General features: G+C 35.8%; 4 protein-coding genes and 2 pseudogenes across 6 annotated transcripts, besides 2 other annotated features; 3 read left to right on the top strand and 3 right to left on the bottom strand.

The window, feature by feature from the left end:
• Window positions 1-372: part of a mobile genetic element that runs on past the window's edge.
• Window positions 373-522: 150 nt separating this feature from the next.
• TVAGG3_0935220 lies at window positions 523-2,162 on the bottom strand (annotated as a pseudogene). Its single transcript has one exon. A coding segment is annotated over exon 1 (1,640 nt).
• A 70-nt stretch (window positions 2,163-2,232) lies between these two features.
• On the top strand, window positions 2,233-2,448 carry TVAGG3_0935210 (uncharacterized protein; the record flags this gene model as incomplete). Its single annotated transcript, XM_001329723.1, has 1 exon — window positions 2,233-2,448. The coding sequence occupies one exon, from the start codon at window positions 2,233-2,235 to the stop codon at window positions 2,446-2,448; it is 216 nt and encodes a 71-aa protein (XP_001329758.1).
• A 43-nt stretch (window positions 2,449-2,491) lies between these two features.
• Window positions 2,492-3,794: a mobile genetic element.
• On the bottom strand, window positions 2,572-3,698 carry TVAGG3_0935200 (annotated as a pseudogene). Its single transcript has one exon. A coding segment is annotated over exon 1 (1,127 nt).
• Window positions 3,795-5,068: 1,274 nt separating the features above from the next.
• TVAGG3_0935180 (ataxia telangiectasia mutated (ATM) -related family) lies at window positions 5,069-11,653 on the top strand (the record flags this gene model as incomplete). The annotated part of the gene is made up of 1 exon (XM_001329725.2): window positions 5,069-11,584. One exon carries the CDS (start codon window positions 5,069-5,071, stop codon window positions 11,582-11,584), a length of 6,516 nt encoding a protein of 2,171 aa, XP_001329760.1.
• A 170-nt stretch (window positions 11,654-11,823) lies between these two features.
• On the top strand, window positions 11,824-14,296 carry TVAGG3_0935170 (antigen BSP-related family; the record flags this gene model as incomplete). Its single annotated transcript, XM_001329726.1, has 1 exon — window positions 12,425-14,143. One exon carries the CDS (start codon window positions 12,425-12,427, stop codon window positions 14,141-14,143), a length of 1,719 nt encoding a protein of 572 aa, XP_001329761.1.
• Window positions 14,297-14,352: 56 nt separating this feature from the next.
• TVAGG3_0935160 (adenylate cyclase type 1 family) lies at window positions 14,353-19,466 on the bottom strand (the record flags this gene model as incomplete). The annotated part of the gene is made up of 1 exon (XM_001329727.1): window positions 14,633-19,384. One exon carries the CDS (start codon window positions 19,382-19,384, stop codon window positions 14,633-14,635), a length of 4,752 nt encoding a protein of 1,583 aa, XP_001329762.1.
• Window positions 19,467-19,491: the final 25 nt, after the last annotated feature.

Genomic DNA, 19,491 nt, shown 5'->3' with positions numbered 1-19,491 from the left:
CAAAAATTCTTTATCAAAATTTGAAATAGAAAGTGTTTCAAATAATTCATCCCGTTGTTTATCAATAATTTTATCCTCTAATCCTTGCTTCTTGATTGTATTATATAATTCTTTATACATTAAAAAGTTTTTTAAATAATCTTCTGCTTCTTCTTGTGATAAATAAATAATTGGAATTTTGATTAAATGCTTTAAAGATTCAAATGTATCATCTGAAGGTGAACCTGAACGGTTGATATAAATTAACACATGTGAATGGGGGGAAGTGTTAGCAATAATGATAATTTGTTTTAATATCGTTAATGTTTTACCTTTATTTTGTTTACCAATTGCTGCAGTGATTGAATTTAAGTAACATTCAGAATATGGAATTTTCATTAATTTTTCCTTAGATAGAGCATTTCTATTATCACTCAATGCTTCATTAATCATATCATCTACGTATGTATTATATACTCCTGCTAATTCTTCATAAGGGGTGGATGAATTTAAATCCATTTAATCAAAAATAAATTTATAATTTTAAACATTTCTATTCATCAATATTTCATCATATGAACTTCTATACTGCGGTGGTGTACCTGTTGGATGATATTTCAAACCTTCGTCCGGTGTCCATGTCCAATATGTAGTCCTAGTAAACCAAACCTGAGGAGGATTTGTCACCTTGAACAGTAAGTGTCATTTTCACCCTGAATGATTGGATAAGCTTTCACTTGTACTGTAACTTGTGAGTTGAAAGTTTCTAATCCATCAAAGAATATACCCGCTCCATCACGTTGAACTGGAATAGTGCATAAGAATGAAGTTTGGTCTTTCCATGTTCTAGCTAATGGCGTGCCATCATCTGCATTCAGTGGTCTAGTTAATGAGTCCTCGTATTCTTCTGTGCATTCATTCACTCCATCTAAATCAGAAGCTTGAAGCATACGTGTAAAGAATATGTCGCCCACTGTGGTCATCGCTTGATCGGGGAAGTTTCTGGAATCTATAGTGACCTGAAGACCTCGAAGCATTGGATTTTCTAAAACTGTTCTTTGCATTGCATTCTTCGGAAATGTTAACACAACATCTGTAACATTATGAAGAGCGTATGAGAAATCTGAGCTAATACCTTCAGGAGTGATGCAACCTCCATTTAGTGAACGAACGTCAATATGTTGAGCTGGAATCATGAATGGATCTTCCTTACTAAATAAACGTGGTATTGCTTTAACTGATTCTTCAATTAAACCGTATCCTGGTGTAATACATTTTTCCTCTAAAACTTCCATCTTTGTGCATGAAATAATAACGGCATCAACTGTTGCGTCAGCAGATGTAGCGGCTAAGCTTGTAATTAATTTGGCAGGAAGTCCGATTTGTTGGAATTTGCGATCATATTTATAAACATGATTCATAATCTTTTCATAATTTTCATCAGTTATCTTTTCATAAACGTAATTTTGTAAATCAGCAACTCTTAACGGGTCAACCTGACAAAATACTAAAGTATCCCTGAAAACATAATATTTAAGAATGATATCACCAAATGATTTAGGATAATCATCGAACGCCTGAAATGCTAACAAATCATTTACCGGAATAATCATATCAAAAGTGACATCAACTTCTTCATTTGCTTTCTTGAAAACTTCTGAAGGGTCAATATATTTACCGCATACTGAGTTATCATATTTTTGAACATTATTATATAACGAATGAACAAACTTTTTAACTTTCCTTTCTGATTTTGGTTTATATGTTGCAAATGCGAAAGATTCACGGGCGCAATCCATCTGAAGATAACCGGCATCACCTCTTTCGGTTTCTACTTCTAATTGTTTAAAGCTTTGATTTGATGATTTGTAACCAACGAATAAACGCATGCATTTAAAAGCGGTATCACATGTGAAAGCTTTATTTGAAACTAGAGTTGCTTTAACTTTGCGTTTAATATATGTGTCACCTAATTGGTTCACATCATGAGCTGGATTTGTAATTCTTAAATGAGTTTGTTTATCATCAAAATATGGAGCATCAGAGTCATAGCATGAACTTTCAAGTTCTCTATAATATCTTCTACCGTCATTCTTTGCAAATATTTCATTTATCTTTTCGAATGAATGAAACACATTTCCATTAATCGGTTTGGTGTTTGGCACTAAATAGTTAGTCGTCATTTATTAATAAATAAAAAAATCAAAATTAAAAGATGGAAATGAATTTTTAATTTTAATGAAATAATCAACTATGGCTGCAGGTATATTTAAGAAACTGTGGGATAGAGTAAAAAGAGGGGCGAGTAAAGTTTGGGAAACATTGAAGAAGGGAGCAAATTGGATATTTAAGAATAAAGAAGCAATTAGTGACGTTGCTGAATCAATAACACCAAAAGCTGCCCCAATAAGAGAAGTTTTAAATAAAGGAGAAAAAGTTTATCAAAGACTACAACCGATACTAAGATAAAAATAATATTTATTTATTTTTCCACTATCTACCTCCTATTTTATAGGGTGTCCAAAGGTGTGTTTAGCACAAACCTGAATACTGCGAATAGAAATAAACAAGTTACATATATATAAAGTTTATTTAAATATAATCACCATTGGATTCAATCACGCGTTCGCAGCGATCGATCCAGGCTTCAAAGACACGCTTTAAATCATCATGAGAAAATTGCTCAAATTGCTCTCTTACAAAATTTTCAAGATCATCTGGACTCGCGAATTCGCGTCCTTCAGCTCTCTTTTTTAGCGTGCCGAATAAATAAAAGTCAGAGGGTGCAATATCAGGTGAATAAATTGGGTTTGGAACAACTTTGACATTGTTTTCCAACAAGTAATTCATTACCTTATGACTTTTGTGAACTCTTGAATTATCAAAATGAATTGCAAACTTTTGTTTTTGTTGTTTGGATTTCTCAAACTCATCAGAATTGATAATTTGAGTAAGAACATTGTCAATTAGATACTGAGCATTCATCGTATTAGGTTTTTGAAGAATATCAATTGCGATGATGCCATTCACGCCCCAAAAAACCGACAACATCATCATTGGTGTGTCAATTTTTTTCTTCGGGAATGTTTGCGGATTTTCATCCTTCGGGATCCACATGATTTTGACTTCTGTTGCATATTGAAACCAAGACTCGTCCCCTGTTACTAAAAAGCGAAACTTCTTGGATTGATACGCACCCAATATAGAGAGGAGCTCTTTCGAAGATTGGACTCTAGATTTTTTTTGAACTGAATTAAGGTTGTGCGGAACCCAACGTGTATACGCTAGTTTGTAGTTCAAATAATTGTGCAGATAATAACTGACTGTTGTACGTGGTATCTTTGTCATCTCCTCTATCCTTCTGAGTGATGCTCTTGGGTCTTCATCTAGCGCTTGAAGAATTGCTTTGATTTTTCTTTGATCCGGCGATTTTTTGTCAATTTTTATGATGGGCGCTTTTTGTTCATGAAGTGATACATCCTAACATGATACGTTACAGTGGAATAGCTAGGAGCATCCATACAGAAGCATTTTACCAATGTCTCGTAGATTTTTTTACAGTCTTTGCATTTTTTTGCAAGAGCGAGGATGTTTTCTTTATGATTCATTAAAAAAATGAAAAAAATCCCGCCAAAATTTCCCGCGAAACCGCCTCTTGTCTCAAAATTCATTTTATATCCCGGCATGGCGCCAAAATACAACATACTCATCATATACATATATTCATATTTTTTATTATATATTTATAATCAGCATATATCTCCTTTAATAGTCTCATATAGAGCGCTGTGCTAAACGCACCTTTGGACACCCTATATTAAGTATTCCTTCAGCTATTCCACCAATTGCGTTACCTGCTTGTGCTCCCATCGCCGGATTACCTGCTTTAGTACCTAATACTCCACCTATGATAGTTCCTGCCGTTTTCGCTACTGGTGCCAAAAAGTTTGCAATGGGTTTAATAATCTTTTTATGAACCCAACCCGCAGCTTTCTTAATTCCATCCCATAATTTTTTAAAGAATCCTGCCGCCATTTCTGATTTGATATTAATTAAAAAATATATTTCATCACTTATATTCTAATTTTTATTTAATGATAAATGAAACCGATTTTAAAAATAAATGAAACAGAGGAAGAAATAAATGAAAGTAAAAATGTTCAACAAAAAATAAACGTTGTTAAACCAATTACTGAAATAAAAATTTTTTCATCTGTTGAAGAATTTAATGACTATTATGCTAATAATAAAAAATTATTTGAAGAATTGACAACATGTAAATTGAATAAAATGTTTAAAGTTGATGGATTCAAAATTTCAAAAATAAAAGGAGTGATTAGTTTGAAATCTATTCCTCAATCAAGAATCACCTCATTAATGAAAATAGATGATTTAACAAAAAGAATAGAAGAGATTGAAGAAAGAATGAATCAAATAATTGATTTCATAAATTCAAATAATCATTAGTTTCTAATTTCTTTTTACTCGTTTATGAGGTCTTTGATTATGACTCCTCTGTTTCATTTATATATAGCTTCTTTTATAAAAGATGAAATATATTTCATTATGTTTGGGCTGAGTGTAAATGTCTTACGATTTGAAAATTTTTTAAATCTTGATTTATTCAAAAACGTAAGAATAAAAACCGTCAGAATCATACATTTTTTACTTCATATGTTAAAAAAAATGATACAAAATCGTTCTATATTGTATGAATTCTTACATTTTCAAAAAAAGTCACACAACCCGTCCACATATACTACTATGAAGAATAATTGGCTCATTTATTGATGAACTATAAATTCCAAATAAGAATTAGCTTGCTTACTTGATTTCTTTTAAAAGATAACTCAGATCTCTTCTGCTTTTTTTTTGAGTTGAATAAAGTCCTTTCAAATTTTTACACAAATGTAAATTGAAAAAAATTACCCAAAGCCGAAATCTCATCATTCAAATAGTTTTAAATCATATCAGGTTGATGATATTTTTCCCTTTGATATAAATTGTTTATTTTATTTTTATATAAAATTTTTTTTCAATGACGGAATCCAATCAACCAAAACCTGGAACCTATCTATTTTACATTAATATGGTTCAAAACTACATGGGTGATATGGATTCCACCATGTTCATGATGTCTACAAACTCATTCCAAAATTTTTATGAAAAACAATTTATGCAAGACGGGAACCTAGGAAATAATCAGTATAAGATCGATGAAGCTCTTTCAGCGATCTCATTTCAACAACTAAATAATCCCGCGCTGACGATGATTCTTACAAATATCTTAACTCAGTCAAAGGATACAGATAAAACTTACAAAGCTAACAGAATTTGCAGAGATCTCCAAGCAATATCACCTGAGAAAAATGCGTTGGTCTGGGATCTTTTCGAGAAGATAATTGTTTGGGCAGCAAATTCTTTAAAGGCGTCTTTCTCTTTAGTTCTTGAAGTTTTCCTCTCCAAATGCCTGTCTTGGATGACTGAAAACAATTCCTATCAGAGATACGCCGGCTATCGTCTATTTAGCACATTATTTAAATTTTTCCCTGCTTCTTTAGAGAGCAACATCAACCACTACCGCACATTAATTACAAAATTCTTTAAGTCTGATGAAACTGAGTATTATCCAGTCGTATTAGATGCTCTAAGAACTTTAATGGATTATGATAAGACCACGCACAACGAAGTTATTCAATTGCTTTGCAAGCCATTCAAGTCTGGCAAAGCTGTCAAATTCCCTGGCGTTTGCATCGCTTTATGGATGATTCTTGAGAGATATCCAGACGATAAAATCCATTTTAGCATCTCTTCATTGCCAATGGACACATTTTTCGGAAAAGAACTTAATCTTAAGCTCGCGACCGTACCAGCTCTCCCTATTTTGATTAGAGTTGCCCCAGATTTATTTACAGATGAATTAATCAACAACATTTTCAAGACATTTGAACCCCTACTCAAGAAGAAAGCTATAATGAGAAACGAAGTCCTCCTTGACTTCTCGCGCTTTATTTTCTTTGGCGGAATCAAAAAAGATGACGATATAATTTCCAACATCAAGAAATGTCGTAAGGAAATTTACGAAGCTGTTGATAGTCCTGAAGCTGCTGCTGCACTTCTTGCCTGCGATATCTATTGCCAGGATTTCATTACAGCTGATACTAACAGAATTTACAGTCAATTGCACTCTCTCATCCTTTCATCTTCACTTAAATGCTTCCTTGAAGTCTGTCCATCATTTTCAGATACCGTTTATCGAAACGTCTTAATTTTTGGAAATGATATTCTTCTCAACATTTCATCTCCACCAGACAAAATCGCAGCTTTGTTCAACGTTTTTGTCGATCTCAACATTCCTTCTTCAAATCTCTCGCCTGCTCTGATTTTAGAATATTCAAACCACTTAAGTTCGCAATCGAAAGAAGTTAGACTGACATGCTTCAGATATTTGCTTAAATACAATAACGATAATCCATCAACGGAGGTAATGCATCGCATCTTTACAAGTATTTCTACAGAACAAGACAAAGAAACTCGTCTTGAAATCTTATCAAATGTTAATGTCAAGGTTGCTGATAATGCTATTATTCTTGCGATTCAACAACTCTTACACGACCTCGATTCATCCGTCAGAAGGTTATCTTTCGAAATTATGGTCAAACTTGCCAACTACGAAGCTGTTCCTCCAATCCTTTCTTCAATACTTTCAGAACGTCTGAAATATCTGCAAAATGCTCCTGAAATTTTAAAGGAGAATATTTTACCTTTCAGTGTTGTTGCGAACGCTGCATTTTCTGAACCTCCACAAGTATACTCTGCAAATTGCCGTCAAGTTTTCGTTCCTTTCTCCCAATTCTTGACGAAATTTTTATTATCCTCAAAGAAACGCCTTGATTCTGTTTCTTTACAACTCCTTACCCACTTAGTTACAAATTTATCCGATGAAATTAATATCGATTTACTTGTCCAACATATCGAAGCCTCATTATTACCTCACTCCTCAATGGGACGTCTCAGTGCAGCTCTAAATCTCATGTATGCAGCCCTTAAGTTCACTACTCTTAGGCACAACCTCATAGAAGACCATTCCAGCTTACTTGCGAAATACATGACGATTACGAACATGCCAAAGACAGCTGTCGATCGTAAAGTACTTTTGAAAGTGTTAGGATTGATCGGTGCTCCGAAGCCATCCCTCGTTATCAACTGGCTGAAGAAGAAAGAAAAGACAGAATCATCAAACACAGTCACTTCACCAAACATTTTCATTTCAAAATCTGCCAGCAATGATCCAGATCAATCTTTACTTGTTGCATCTATTGGTATTGGTCTTATCAACATCTTAGATATATTAGGTGATGAATCATTGGCTTCTTTGCACTCATATGCTATTGATTCTTTGATCAAATTCCTCAAGGTCAACAGAAGTCTCGAAGAAGATTTCGAATCACTCCTCATGATGAGAGTTAACGCATTGCTCCAGTCAAGAGGTACTTCAACAACATCTGTTTTGCTCTCAAATATGGCTACTTTGGTCACTTCACTTGGTGCAAGATTTAAACCATTAGTTCCACAAGTCATTGATTTGATTTGCGAACAATGGGGTAAAATCGATCCTGTAACTTTCACAAGAACAACAGAATGGCTTGCCATTTCTTTACCGAAAGTTTTCGTGAATTATCTTCCAAGAATTGCACTTTTGTTCACAAAAGATTTCGCAATTCTCCAACCAAAGGCTGTTCACACAATTCTCAGCTGCTTGGTATCATTTGGAACACTCCTAAACCAAGTTGATCATATCATCATCCCACCAATCTTGTCATGGCTTTTGGATAACGCAATGAGCACAACAGATGTCATGCAGACATTAATTAGATTCAAGCAAATTTGCATCTTAGCAGGAGGTGCAAAATTCGCTGGTCCAATTTTCTCGACGTTGATTTCTGTCGTGAAAGCGAATAAAGATGTTCACAACCAATGCCTTGAAATCTTGTTCGTCATCGCTTGCCAGATGGGAACTCAATTCGCTTTCCACAAATCATATCTCCAAGAAGTATTCGATTTCTCGAAACACCAAGATTTGTCAATTGTCGCTGTTTTGTCTGAAATCGGAACAAACTTCCCTCAGTCAATTTTGGACAAAGTTTCTCCACAAAACTCAAAAATCAGCAGAAGTGTAAGTACTCCAAAGAATCAACTCTCCAACACTTCCAAACTTGAGAAATTACCTGATTTCACTATTCCTTCAGCTAATTATTCAGAATCTAACTGGATCACATGGTATAATGAAATCTCTTCTATCTGTTTCAACGAATCTCCTTCAAAATCAATCTGCGCTTGCATTTCTTTGGCTGAAAGACATGCTCCTGTGCATGATTCTCTTTTCCCGATTTCCTTTGCCATTTACTATTTCGCTGCCGAAGTCAAACAAGACGACAAGATCCAACAGATCATGAAGACTGTTTTCAAGTCAACATCAACACCTCGTCACATCTTGAAACACTTCTTAGATGTCATTGAACTCATCGAAGTTGTTGGTGCAAACATTCCAATTCCAATCCAAATTCTCAAGACACGTGCACAAGGTGTAAACAACACAGCACAAGCATTGAGATTTGCTGAGAAACTCTTCGATGAAGGTGATGAAGAAGTCTCAGAAGACTTGATTGTCCTCAACCAGATGCTTGGTCTTCCACTTGCTGCTAATGGTATCTTGAGATGTTCTAAAGCAAGAGCAAATAACCAACAAGAAGGAGAACTTTCAGAAAAACTTGGTTTGTGGAATGATGCTTTACAGATGTACGATGAAAAACTCAAAGAAGATCCAAACAACCAGAGATACATCATTGGAAGATTGACATGTCTCAACGAACTCGCCAGGTATAAAGATCTCATGGAAGCTGTCAAAGATGATCCAAGAAACACTTATTTCATTGGTTCTGCCGCATACAACTTGTTTGATGATCAAACATTTATGAGCGTTGCAAAGGATATCTCACCGAGATCTCGCATACCAAATGATTTATTCTTCGCTTTGATCTATGCCATCAAGACAAAGAATTTCGAAAATGCTTTGGATATCTTAGCTCGTTTGCAAGCAGCCAAAGTTGACAAAGTCTTTCCAATGATTTATGAAGATTACGAACGTGCTTACGAAGATACTTCCATGGTTTCGATCACACAAGAATTGTACGAAGTTATTCAGTACATGCAAGCTGCTGATAGGGCAATTCAGCCTAATCCTTCTGAACAATCATTGGCCAAGAAGACAATGGAAAGAATTAAGAACAGATGGCGTTATAGATTCAAATTCCTTCCTGACAGACCAAATGTTTTGTTCCAGCACATCAGAGTCCAATCATTAGTTCTTCCTTATGAAGGTCTCAGAGCTCAATACTTGAGTTACTTGGATTGCGCAATCAGACATGGAGAATCTCACATCTCATTACTCGAATCAACATTGGAAGTTTTGATGGGAACAGCTCCTGATGACACTGATCTCAGATACGATGCCGCCAGATTGCTTTGGCTCAAAGGAAACAAAGCATTGGCTTACATCCACTTAGAAGGCATCACAAGAGAAGGTGGAGATACAGGAATGGCTGAACTAACATTAACTAAATGGTTCATGTCAGAAGGAAAGCTTCAACAAGCGGCTCAACACATTGTTAATGCCATCAGATTCAATCCAAATTCCGTTGATTCATGGAACACTTCATCTCTTTTGTTCTTGGAGTATTATGATGCAACAAAAGACGAGAGATACATCATACAAGCCATTGATCAGGCTTTCAATGCTTTGTGCTTCTCCGTTGATGATCCTTTGGCATTTACATTGAGAATCTTGTCTTTGTTGTTCAACCACGAAAACCAAGGAATTTACGACATCTTCGAGCAAAGAATTTCTTCAGTTCCTGTTCAAGTGTGGATCGATGTTTTGCCACAAATCATCGCCAGAGCATCAACAGAAGACGACAGACTTCGCGAGATCATCTTCAAGCTGTTAGTTTCAGTTGGAAGAGAGTTCCCACATGTTATCTTGTCTCAGTTAATGGTTCCTTACAGAGATGACAAGACAATCCGCCAAAAAGTTGCAGCCCAAACATTCGAAGCATTGACATCAATCTATCCAGATTTAGTCAGAGACATGATGTCATTTACAGATGAAATGATCAGAGTTGCTGTTACATGGTGGGAGCAGTGGTTCGGCATCTTGGATGAAGCATCTCGTGCTTATCTTTTGAGAAATGATATAAACGAGATGTGCGAATTATTAGAACCACTCAATGAAGTCATTTCTAAAGAGCCATCAACATATTTCGAAGTCTCCTTCTTAGCACAGTTCGGTTTGTCTTTGGCCAATGCACATTCCTGCATCAAAGAATACAGGAGAACTCAGAACGAACAATGTGTTTTATCTGCATGGCAAACATACTATTCCGTTTACCAGGATTTGAAGCCAATGATCAACTCAATGTCTACAATTCTTCTGGCAGATGCATCTCCAATTCTCCACAAATTCTCATCAAAGAACATCATCGTTCCTGGCACATTTTCTCATGGAAAGCCTCTTGTTACTTTGTCATCCATCGCTCCAGAGTTAACTGTCATGAAATCCAAACAGAGACCAAGAAGAATGATCATGTTTGGCGACGACGGAAAGAAATACACTTTCTTGTTGAAGGCGCACGAAGACACAAGACTTGATGAAAGAGTTATGCAGCTGTTCGGCTTCATCAACACTTTGGTTGAACACAGTGATATTCCAATGAAGAATCATTTGGATATCACAACATACAAAGTTATTCCTCTCACAACAAGTGTTGGTTTGATCGGTTGGGTCCAGGGATGCTCAACAGTTTACGATCAGATCAAACAAAGACGTGAAAAGGCAGGAATTCCACTTGAACTCGAATGCCAGACAACATACAAGGCTGCACCAAATTACGAGCAATTGCCTCTTGATGATAAATTGTTCGCCTTCAAGAGAGGTCTCAACGCAACTAAAGGTGATGATCTCAAGATTCTTTTGCTCGCACAAGCAAATGATTCGAACCATTGGATCGAGAGAAGAACTGCATATTCTACATCTCTTGCGATGACATCAATGGCCGGTTACATTTTAGGTTTGGGAGACAGACATCTTTGCAACATCATGATCAAGCAAAAGAGTGCTAAACTTGTTCATATTGACTTCGGCGATTGCTTCGAAGTTGCCCAGCACAGAGAGAAAGCCCCAGAAAAGGTTCCATTCAGATTAACAAGAATTCTTTCAAACGCCCTTGAAGTATCAAGAATTGAAGGTACATTCAGATCATGCTGCGAAAACGTCATGAATCTAATGAGATCTAACTCTGAAACAATCAATGGTATCCTTGAAGTTTTTGTTTACGATCCTCTTCAACAATGGATAGAAGAATCAAAGGATGAACACGGCGGTGACGCTAAAGTCATCATCAACAGAATTAAAGATAAATTGTCAGGAAGAGACTTCCCAGAGAAGGAGAAGTTGACTTATCAAGACCAAGTCGACAGATTAATCCAGGAAGCAACAGATGCCAACAATTTGTGTCAGATGTTCAAGGGATGGCATCCATGGTGGTAATATATTTACATATGTTACTGTACCTTTTTATTATTATATTTATTTTATAATTTATAGTTAAAATTTATCATCTTATTATTTTGTAAAAAAAAATTGAGTACATCCTGTCTGTAATAGCTGCTTTCAATAAAGATTAAGATAATGACATGGAAAACCAGTTATCATTTAAATTCAATATTGAATTTGATTTTATGTAAACTATTCAATAAAAATCTTCTTTATTTTGAATTTGATTTTTTCTTTGAATGATTTAACTAAAGCATAACTAAACTTCAGCCTAGTAACTATGACGACTCTGGTCGGAGACTCAGTTTAATCACTGAAACAAGTCCAAATATCCTCATTAACGCAGAATGTGAAGTCATCTATGGTCAAGCATCCGATGATTCATGTTCCAAGAAAGTTCGCAATACACTTCAGACATTTACATTCGAAAATAATCCTAAATTACGACAAATTCAAAGTTATGCATTTTATTCGTGTGTTGCTTTAACATCAATTGATCTTTCATCATGCACACTTCTCACATCAATTGGTGCACGAGCTTTTCAGTCATGCACAAGTGTTACACTTTTAAAACTGCCTCCTAATTTGCAATCAATAGAAACTTACTCTTTCCATAATCTTAAGATTACAAGTGTCATAATACCAGCTTCGTTAAAATCATTTGGATCTAATGCCCTTTCAAAATGCTCTCTTTTGACTTCTCTTACATTCGAACCAGACTGTCTCTTGACCAATTTACCACTCGCTTGTTTTGCAGGATGTGATTTGAGAACGTTTCTTATTCCACCAAATGTTAGAACAATATCTGCTACATGCTTTAATGATAATACCAATATGAATAGCATTAATGTTGATACAAAGAATATCTATTTTACCAGTGATGGTAAAGCCATTTATTCTAATTCTAATACTTTGATTTATTGTGCTTCGAATGTGGGTACTACATTCACTGTTCCATCAAATGTCCCTGTTATTGGAGAAGGTGCTTTTGTAAGTTCTCAATGCCAAACAATTATTCTTCCAAATGAATTAAAAGAAATAAAATATTTTGCTTTTGCAAACTCCAAAATAACCAGAATCGATATTCCCGATTCGGTAACAGATATTGCAAGCTCTTGTTTTATTAGTTGTCCGAATTTAGAATATGTTAAACTTCCGATTAATTTGAAAAGTATTAATGCCAGTTGTTTCAAGGCTTGCTCATCGTTAAAATCCATTGTTATACCTGATAATGTAACAGTAATTGAGAAGAATGCTTTTGCAAATTGTCCGAAAGTTAATTTGATGTTTGCAGAAGGATCACAAGTCTCGATCAATGATCAAGGATTGATCATCGACAAAGATGAATTATACATTTCACAATGTGTTAATGCAGAAGCAACGACTATTCAAATTCCAAACACAGTTACTATCATCAAGAAGTCTGCATTCAAAGGTAAATCTAAACTCCAAACTTTATCACTGATTGATGTAACATCATCACTGACAACAATAGAAGAATATGCATTCTACGGCTGCACAAGTCTAACATCAATCCCAGACATCTCACAAGTTACTTCATTTGGACTTAGTTGTTTCCATTATTGCAACCTTCAAGGTTCATTAACATTCTCCTCTTCAACACTGTTTACTGATGAACTTGCATTTGCCATTAACAAGAATATCCAAGAATTGCATTTCAATAATGCCGAATCTATTACTATTTCTAAAAATGCATTTTCTAGCTGTATTTCAATTTCGAGTTTAACTTTTCCAACATCAAGCTCTGTGAAGAAACTGATGTCATTAACTCAATTGAAATTATGTGATTTTTGTTTCTATAATTGTCCTAATATACAGTCTATCACTTTGCCAGGTGCAGTGACAACACTCGGAGCATCGTGTTTCAGAAACACAGGTCTTAATTTCATCTCATTTAAAGGAAATGTTCTTGGACAAACAGACATTCCATCTTATTGTTTCCAAGACTGCATTTCATTAACATCATTCAGTTTCCCAAGTAATGTTGACACAATTGGGACAGGAGCATTCATCAACACATCGATCTCCGAACTTAACCTTCCAGACAGCATCAAGTCACTGAAACCACTTTGTTTCAGCAACTGTCTTAGTTTGCGAAGTTTGACAATCTCAAGCAATTCGTTGCTCGAATCGATCGGAAATGGTGTTTTCAAAGGATGCACACATTTTCGATCTATCAGTCCATTCGAGAACAAATTCTACACATGCATGAACAGTGCTATCTACAATGTTGATTTATCAAGTATAATATTGTTCCCACCTGCATCTGACCAGAAGTTCTTCTCTTTCTCAGACAGAGTTCGCATCATCGAAGATGGTACATTCTCCGGATGCAAGAACTTAGAACTCGTCTTGATTCCAGACAACTCTATCGAAACTATTGGTTCATCTGCATTCGAATACTGCACCAATCTCATCAGCATCAACATCCCAAAGTGTGTTCAGTCCATTGGTGTTGATGCATTCATCGGTTGCGATCGTCTTAAATGCGGGTCGTTGTTGAGAACAAGACACGATCATACACCGACATGATTTTATTATCTGGTATCACCAAACGCATGTCATCCATTTGTTCAGACAGATCATGCCGTGTTGAAACTTCTTCAAACAAATTGCTTAGCCTTGCAATTTATGTTTTTATTTTAATGTAAATATATTTTATTTTTTCAAACTACATCTTATTCTATTTTATTCATTGTACATTTTGCGACCCTAATGGCATGAAAGAATGACTATTACAACTTTATGTTAATATTTTTGAACAGTAATTAGCTATAAGATAAATCAGTATATTGTAAGACTTTTTGCTTTAATTGATTTTGAAACAGGATATTTGAAAGAGGTAAGTGCATCTTTATTTAATTTAAGCCCCAACTTTCACAGTCCAAAATCTTCTTAAAAAGTTAATGTTTTAAAATTTGATGCTTTTAAAAAAATATATTTTCTTGATCAAAATAAAATTCCATGTATAAAAAAAATAATAAATAAAAATAATAAATATATCTATAAATAAATATATAATTATATCTTAGTATTTGGAAGTAATGTAACAGTCTTAGCAGTGAAGTTTCCAACCTTGCAATTCTCAAATCCAAACTTATCAGTTGGTAAATGAGAAGCAACTTCCTCGCAAACAACAGAAGTTCCAATTGGAGTCAAATCAATCATCTGCATTGTTTCTTCAACAACTTTTCCTGCAATTCCGAATGTTGGATTCTTTGGCTCCAACAATGAACCAATAACAGGACCTCCTACATGGCAAACAGTTGTTAACCAAAGAGAAACACCGCCTGTCTCATTGAGAGAAGCGATTTCTTGTCTCAGTCTCAAGCAAACTGAAACAGACTGCAAAGCCTGTGCTTCAGGGTCTGTTTGGTGTGTGAACAAGCCAGCGATGCACATCACGGACTTTCCATCGCATGTCAATCTGTCGACAGCTGTGAATCTGCCTCTTAACTCATCCAATCTCTGGTAAACACCGTGCAACAATGACATAACTGCGGATGGCTGCATTACAGAAATAAGTTCGGAAATTCCTTCGATGGAAATCATTGAAACAACAACTGAATCACTTGTGAAAACTGATTCCTGACCTGATTTAATGGATCTGTAAGCATCTAATGGTAATATTCCTTTAAGCATCTTTGCTGCTCTTCTCTTTGCTTGTCTTGCCTGTTCCTTTTGCTCCAAAATTTTTGTTCTATCTACTGCTTCAACGATGATTGATGTCAATTCTCCTTGTTCATCTCTGACAGCGATAACTGTGCATTGAACAGGAATTCCTTCACCGCTCTCACCGATTAATACAACTTGTCTTGAGAAGGAATGGAAATCCTTATCAGTCCTGATTCTTTCAATATCTTTATAGAAAAGTGACATTTCACTTTCACCGACTGTTGTAGAAACAGAAATTGTATGTTCTTCGCCGGACAAAGGACCATTTGTGTTGTTTGCACCTGCGTCAGGAAGCAACTGTGTGAATGGCTGATGGTTGATGACATCACTTGAGTAGCCAGTGACTTGCTTAAGAGCTGGATTTGCTGATTCAATGATCAAACTTGGTGTCAATGACAAAATTACATTTGATGATGAAGCAATCATTGTTTCACCGAATGTCATGACTGCATCATCCATGTGTGGGTCCTCTCCAAGTACTAAGTCCAAGAGCATCTTATTGGATAAAACAGCTCTTGGCGGTAACAAAGAGATCAACTGTTTGACACCATCAAACATAACTGTCAAATGACTGTAACACATATACAAAATGATGAAAACGGCGATATCAATAATGATACCAACAATGATGATAACTCTGCATCTCAAGATCATATCACTTGCCTTACTTGAACCTTCATCAGCCAATCTATCATTGAATGAGTTCAACTGATCTAACAAACCATCATACATCATATACATTGTTTCTGTGAACATTTCTGAATCAGACAAAACTGTTGATGCATTAGCAGAAAGTCTTGAATATCTGTTCTTCATCAAAATGATGATATAATTGACTTTCTTATCCATTGATTGGCAAGAGACAGCTCTCATAGGATTCCTTGTTGGATCTGTACTTGTTAAGTTAGAACAGTTAGCAGATAACTGTAAAGTATCAAGGGAATCATCATAACCAATACCAGCATTCATCAAAACTTTATGTGCGTTATCAACAATTGAATGATCTTCTTCAAGGATTTCAGCAGCAACTGATTGGTTGATTTGTCCCATTGCGTAGGATATCATTGTATTCACGAAATGATAGATATATGTGTGTCTGTTCGATGAATACTTATAAAGCTCAAATACTTGTTGGAATGAATCCAATTCACTGAAAATATTCGTAGAGAACAAAATAACTAAACATGAAGCAATGACGTATAAAATAACAACGAAAGGAATTAATGTCTTAAGAGATTCACTCATATGCATATTCAATGAACCTCCTGAATCCAATGGTTTCTCACCAGATGATTTGATAATTGGCATAACACTCTCTTTGATTATATCTGGTTTAACTGTTCTCAATGTTGCAGAAATTCTGTGGATATCAGATACAAAGTAATAAATTACATATCCTGCAAATGCTTCGAAAACAATTAATAACAATATTGGTAATGCGTAAGAAAGAACATAAATAATTGTTCTTACTTGTTTGACATTAGCATAACCATCATCATTAAGCATTTCAGAAATCTTCAACATGAAAGGAGGAAGATTTACACCATTAATTACAGCGGTTTTGAGAATTGATGCGAATGTGCCGTTGTTTTGGTTTTCTTTAGCTTGTATTGGTGAAATTCCAAGTCCAAACTTGACATTGTTGATGACACCATTTAATGCATCTTTGATGGACATGTTGACATATGTTGTCTTACCATCATTTCCGAATCCAGAGAGAACAGCACTTCCATTGATATATTCTGAGACAATTGTGTCTCGTGATGAATCTCCTTGAACAATTGAACTCAAAACATTTGTCAATGAGTCGACAACTGTCAATGTTTGACGGTGTGTCCATAGTTCTGGCTGCTTGAAGATGCCGTCTGATGGAAGATCACTGGTATTTAAGTACTTGTTGACGTTGGAATCAACATCGTAAAGAATTGTTTTCGGATCTGAAAGGTTTGAACCGTATTTCGCGAGAAGGAAGCCGGCACCTGTTGTCATTTCGATGAAAGATGCAGATGCTCTGGCGAAATTCTGGTTTTCAAGGACGTTTGAAAGAGATGATTCGGCGATATAAGGAACAATAATGAAAATGATGATGAAAACAACAATGAACGTGATTAATGAGATGAACATGAAGTATTTGAGGGACTGGATCATCTTCAAATGACCTTTTCTGAGAGCGGATTGCAATGCCAAGCGAATTATTCCGTCTTTGAGGAAGTTTGAGGGGTGTTCTTCTTTCTTGGCCTCAAAGCCAGCACTCATACTTGATGATGAGAATGATCCGGACGAAGAGAAAGAATTCTTTGCATTTGCATCTTTGTTGTTGCCTGCATCAGGTCCTTTCTTGATGAATTGGCCGTTGATATCAACACAGTGCTCGAAAAGAAGCTCAGGAACAACGTTAACAATGGATTGGAAGCAAGGATCTTTTGGTATTTTTCTGCCGATTTCAACAGATGCGGCCATTGACTTCCATCTGAGGGCGGAATGGTAATTACCAAGTGCTTCGACCAGGAATGTAGCGTATTCTTCGCATAATGAGGCATTTGATGGGAATCTTTCCGTAGAATCACCGAAAGCGCTATCGATATTCATGGATTCGGTATGTACATAGTGGTATGTCTCCATGGAAATGTCCTTTGACCCAACAGTTGCAATCGAAGACCAGAAACATCTGACCATTGCTGTTACTTTCTGGGCCTTGTTACGGAGAACAGCAATGTGGTTCCTTGCATCGTTAGAAACTGCACTTTGACGGGTCAAATGAATCTTTGTGACCTGATAAATAAGGAATTGCTCGATGAGACTTGGGTCTCTGATGTTGCTGAGGTTGACAAGAAGGGATGTGAGCAACTGGAGCTCGCTTGGGAAGAAAGAAACGATCTGAATAACGGCTTCGAGAATTGTCTTCTCTGCGTAGTTAGTAACGATATATCTGATGAATGAGAAATCGAGTAATAAGTCACAGCGTTCAACAAGACCGATGTGAAGGTATCTGATCGCATCTTTTGTATTTTTGAAAACAAATGTTTCGAAATACTCCGTTTTTTCACTATCGGAGATATCGTTTCCGAGTCTGATAGCTTTGTAGATGAGTTTGTTCTTGATTGCAATATAACCTTTCTTCAAATAAATGTTATAACAAACGGCGCAAATTGGAGAAAGGACTACTGGTACGAAGAGGATGACGTACCATGGGAACTTGACGTATGTATCGATAATAGCAATCAAAAAGGCGATGCCCGAGAAGAAGAAAGTTGCTGAATAGATAAGAGTGCATTCAAACCTGTAGATTGGGTATTCTGTAAGCTTGTAGATGCAATAGCAGCAGGATGCAACAAGACAAAGCCCGAGAATTGTGGAAATCCAGTTTGGAAATTCGTCGACGAAAACGGATAAGAAGGTTGAAACTAGAGTAGTGAACATGAAGAATGGAATAAGATTGTGGTTCCATTGACCGCAGTTGTTGCGAATGACAATTGGTGATTTTACGGTGAATCCGTTTGAATAATAAAAGACTAAGCTTAAAGCGAATAGCATTATGATATCTACAAATGAAAACACGATTGCCTGTGGTGTAGGATCATCTAACAAATCTACAAAAGAGTAAGCAGATGAAGCGGCAACAGCTGGAAGAATGAGAGGTAGTATAATTAAAAGTAAAACTCTAAGTAAATATAATTGCCATTTTTGATACGTGCGCTTTTTTGCGTATGAGAAGTAACAAATAATGTAAATTCCAAGAATTATAATTGAAATGGCAGCTTCGATGGCTGAAACTATTGTATGGGATAAGGTTCCTCCGATTGTTTGTCCAAAATCAACGATGCTTACTAAACCTTTGAAAAATGTTGGGGCGTCTGGCCATCGAATTGATGATGGAATCCATAATGATGATATGGCTGATTGAAGGAGTGAAATGAAAAGCTCGATATGGAGAACAAAACGTGGAATATTTGCAAACCTTGACATTTCACTGAAAAGTGGGAAAATTGTTGACTCTAAGCGTTTCTTCGAGCGAGTGGCTTCATCGCTTGTCGATCCCGAAGACGAAAAAGATGTGTTTGTGGTCGAGATTGACACAGAAGGCGCGATAGACGCCATCTCAATAAATTTAAAGTTGATTTAATAGAAAATTATACCTATCTGAATTTATACATGCAATCAGTAAATAAGTACTTTTGAGATAACAAAAAACGTATTTTTACACT

This window comes from Trichomonas vaginalis, chromosome I, assembly GCF_026262505.1.
Source record: "Trichomonas vaginalis G3 chromosome I, whole genome shotgun sequence".
Taxonomy (NCBI): Eukaryota; Parabasalia; order Trichomonadida; family Trichomonadidae; genus Trichomonas; species Trichomonas vaginalis.
Note: the sequence above shows the minus strand (reverse complement) of the source record. Positions and strands in the feature narration are given on the sequence as shown.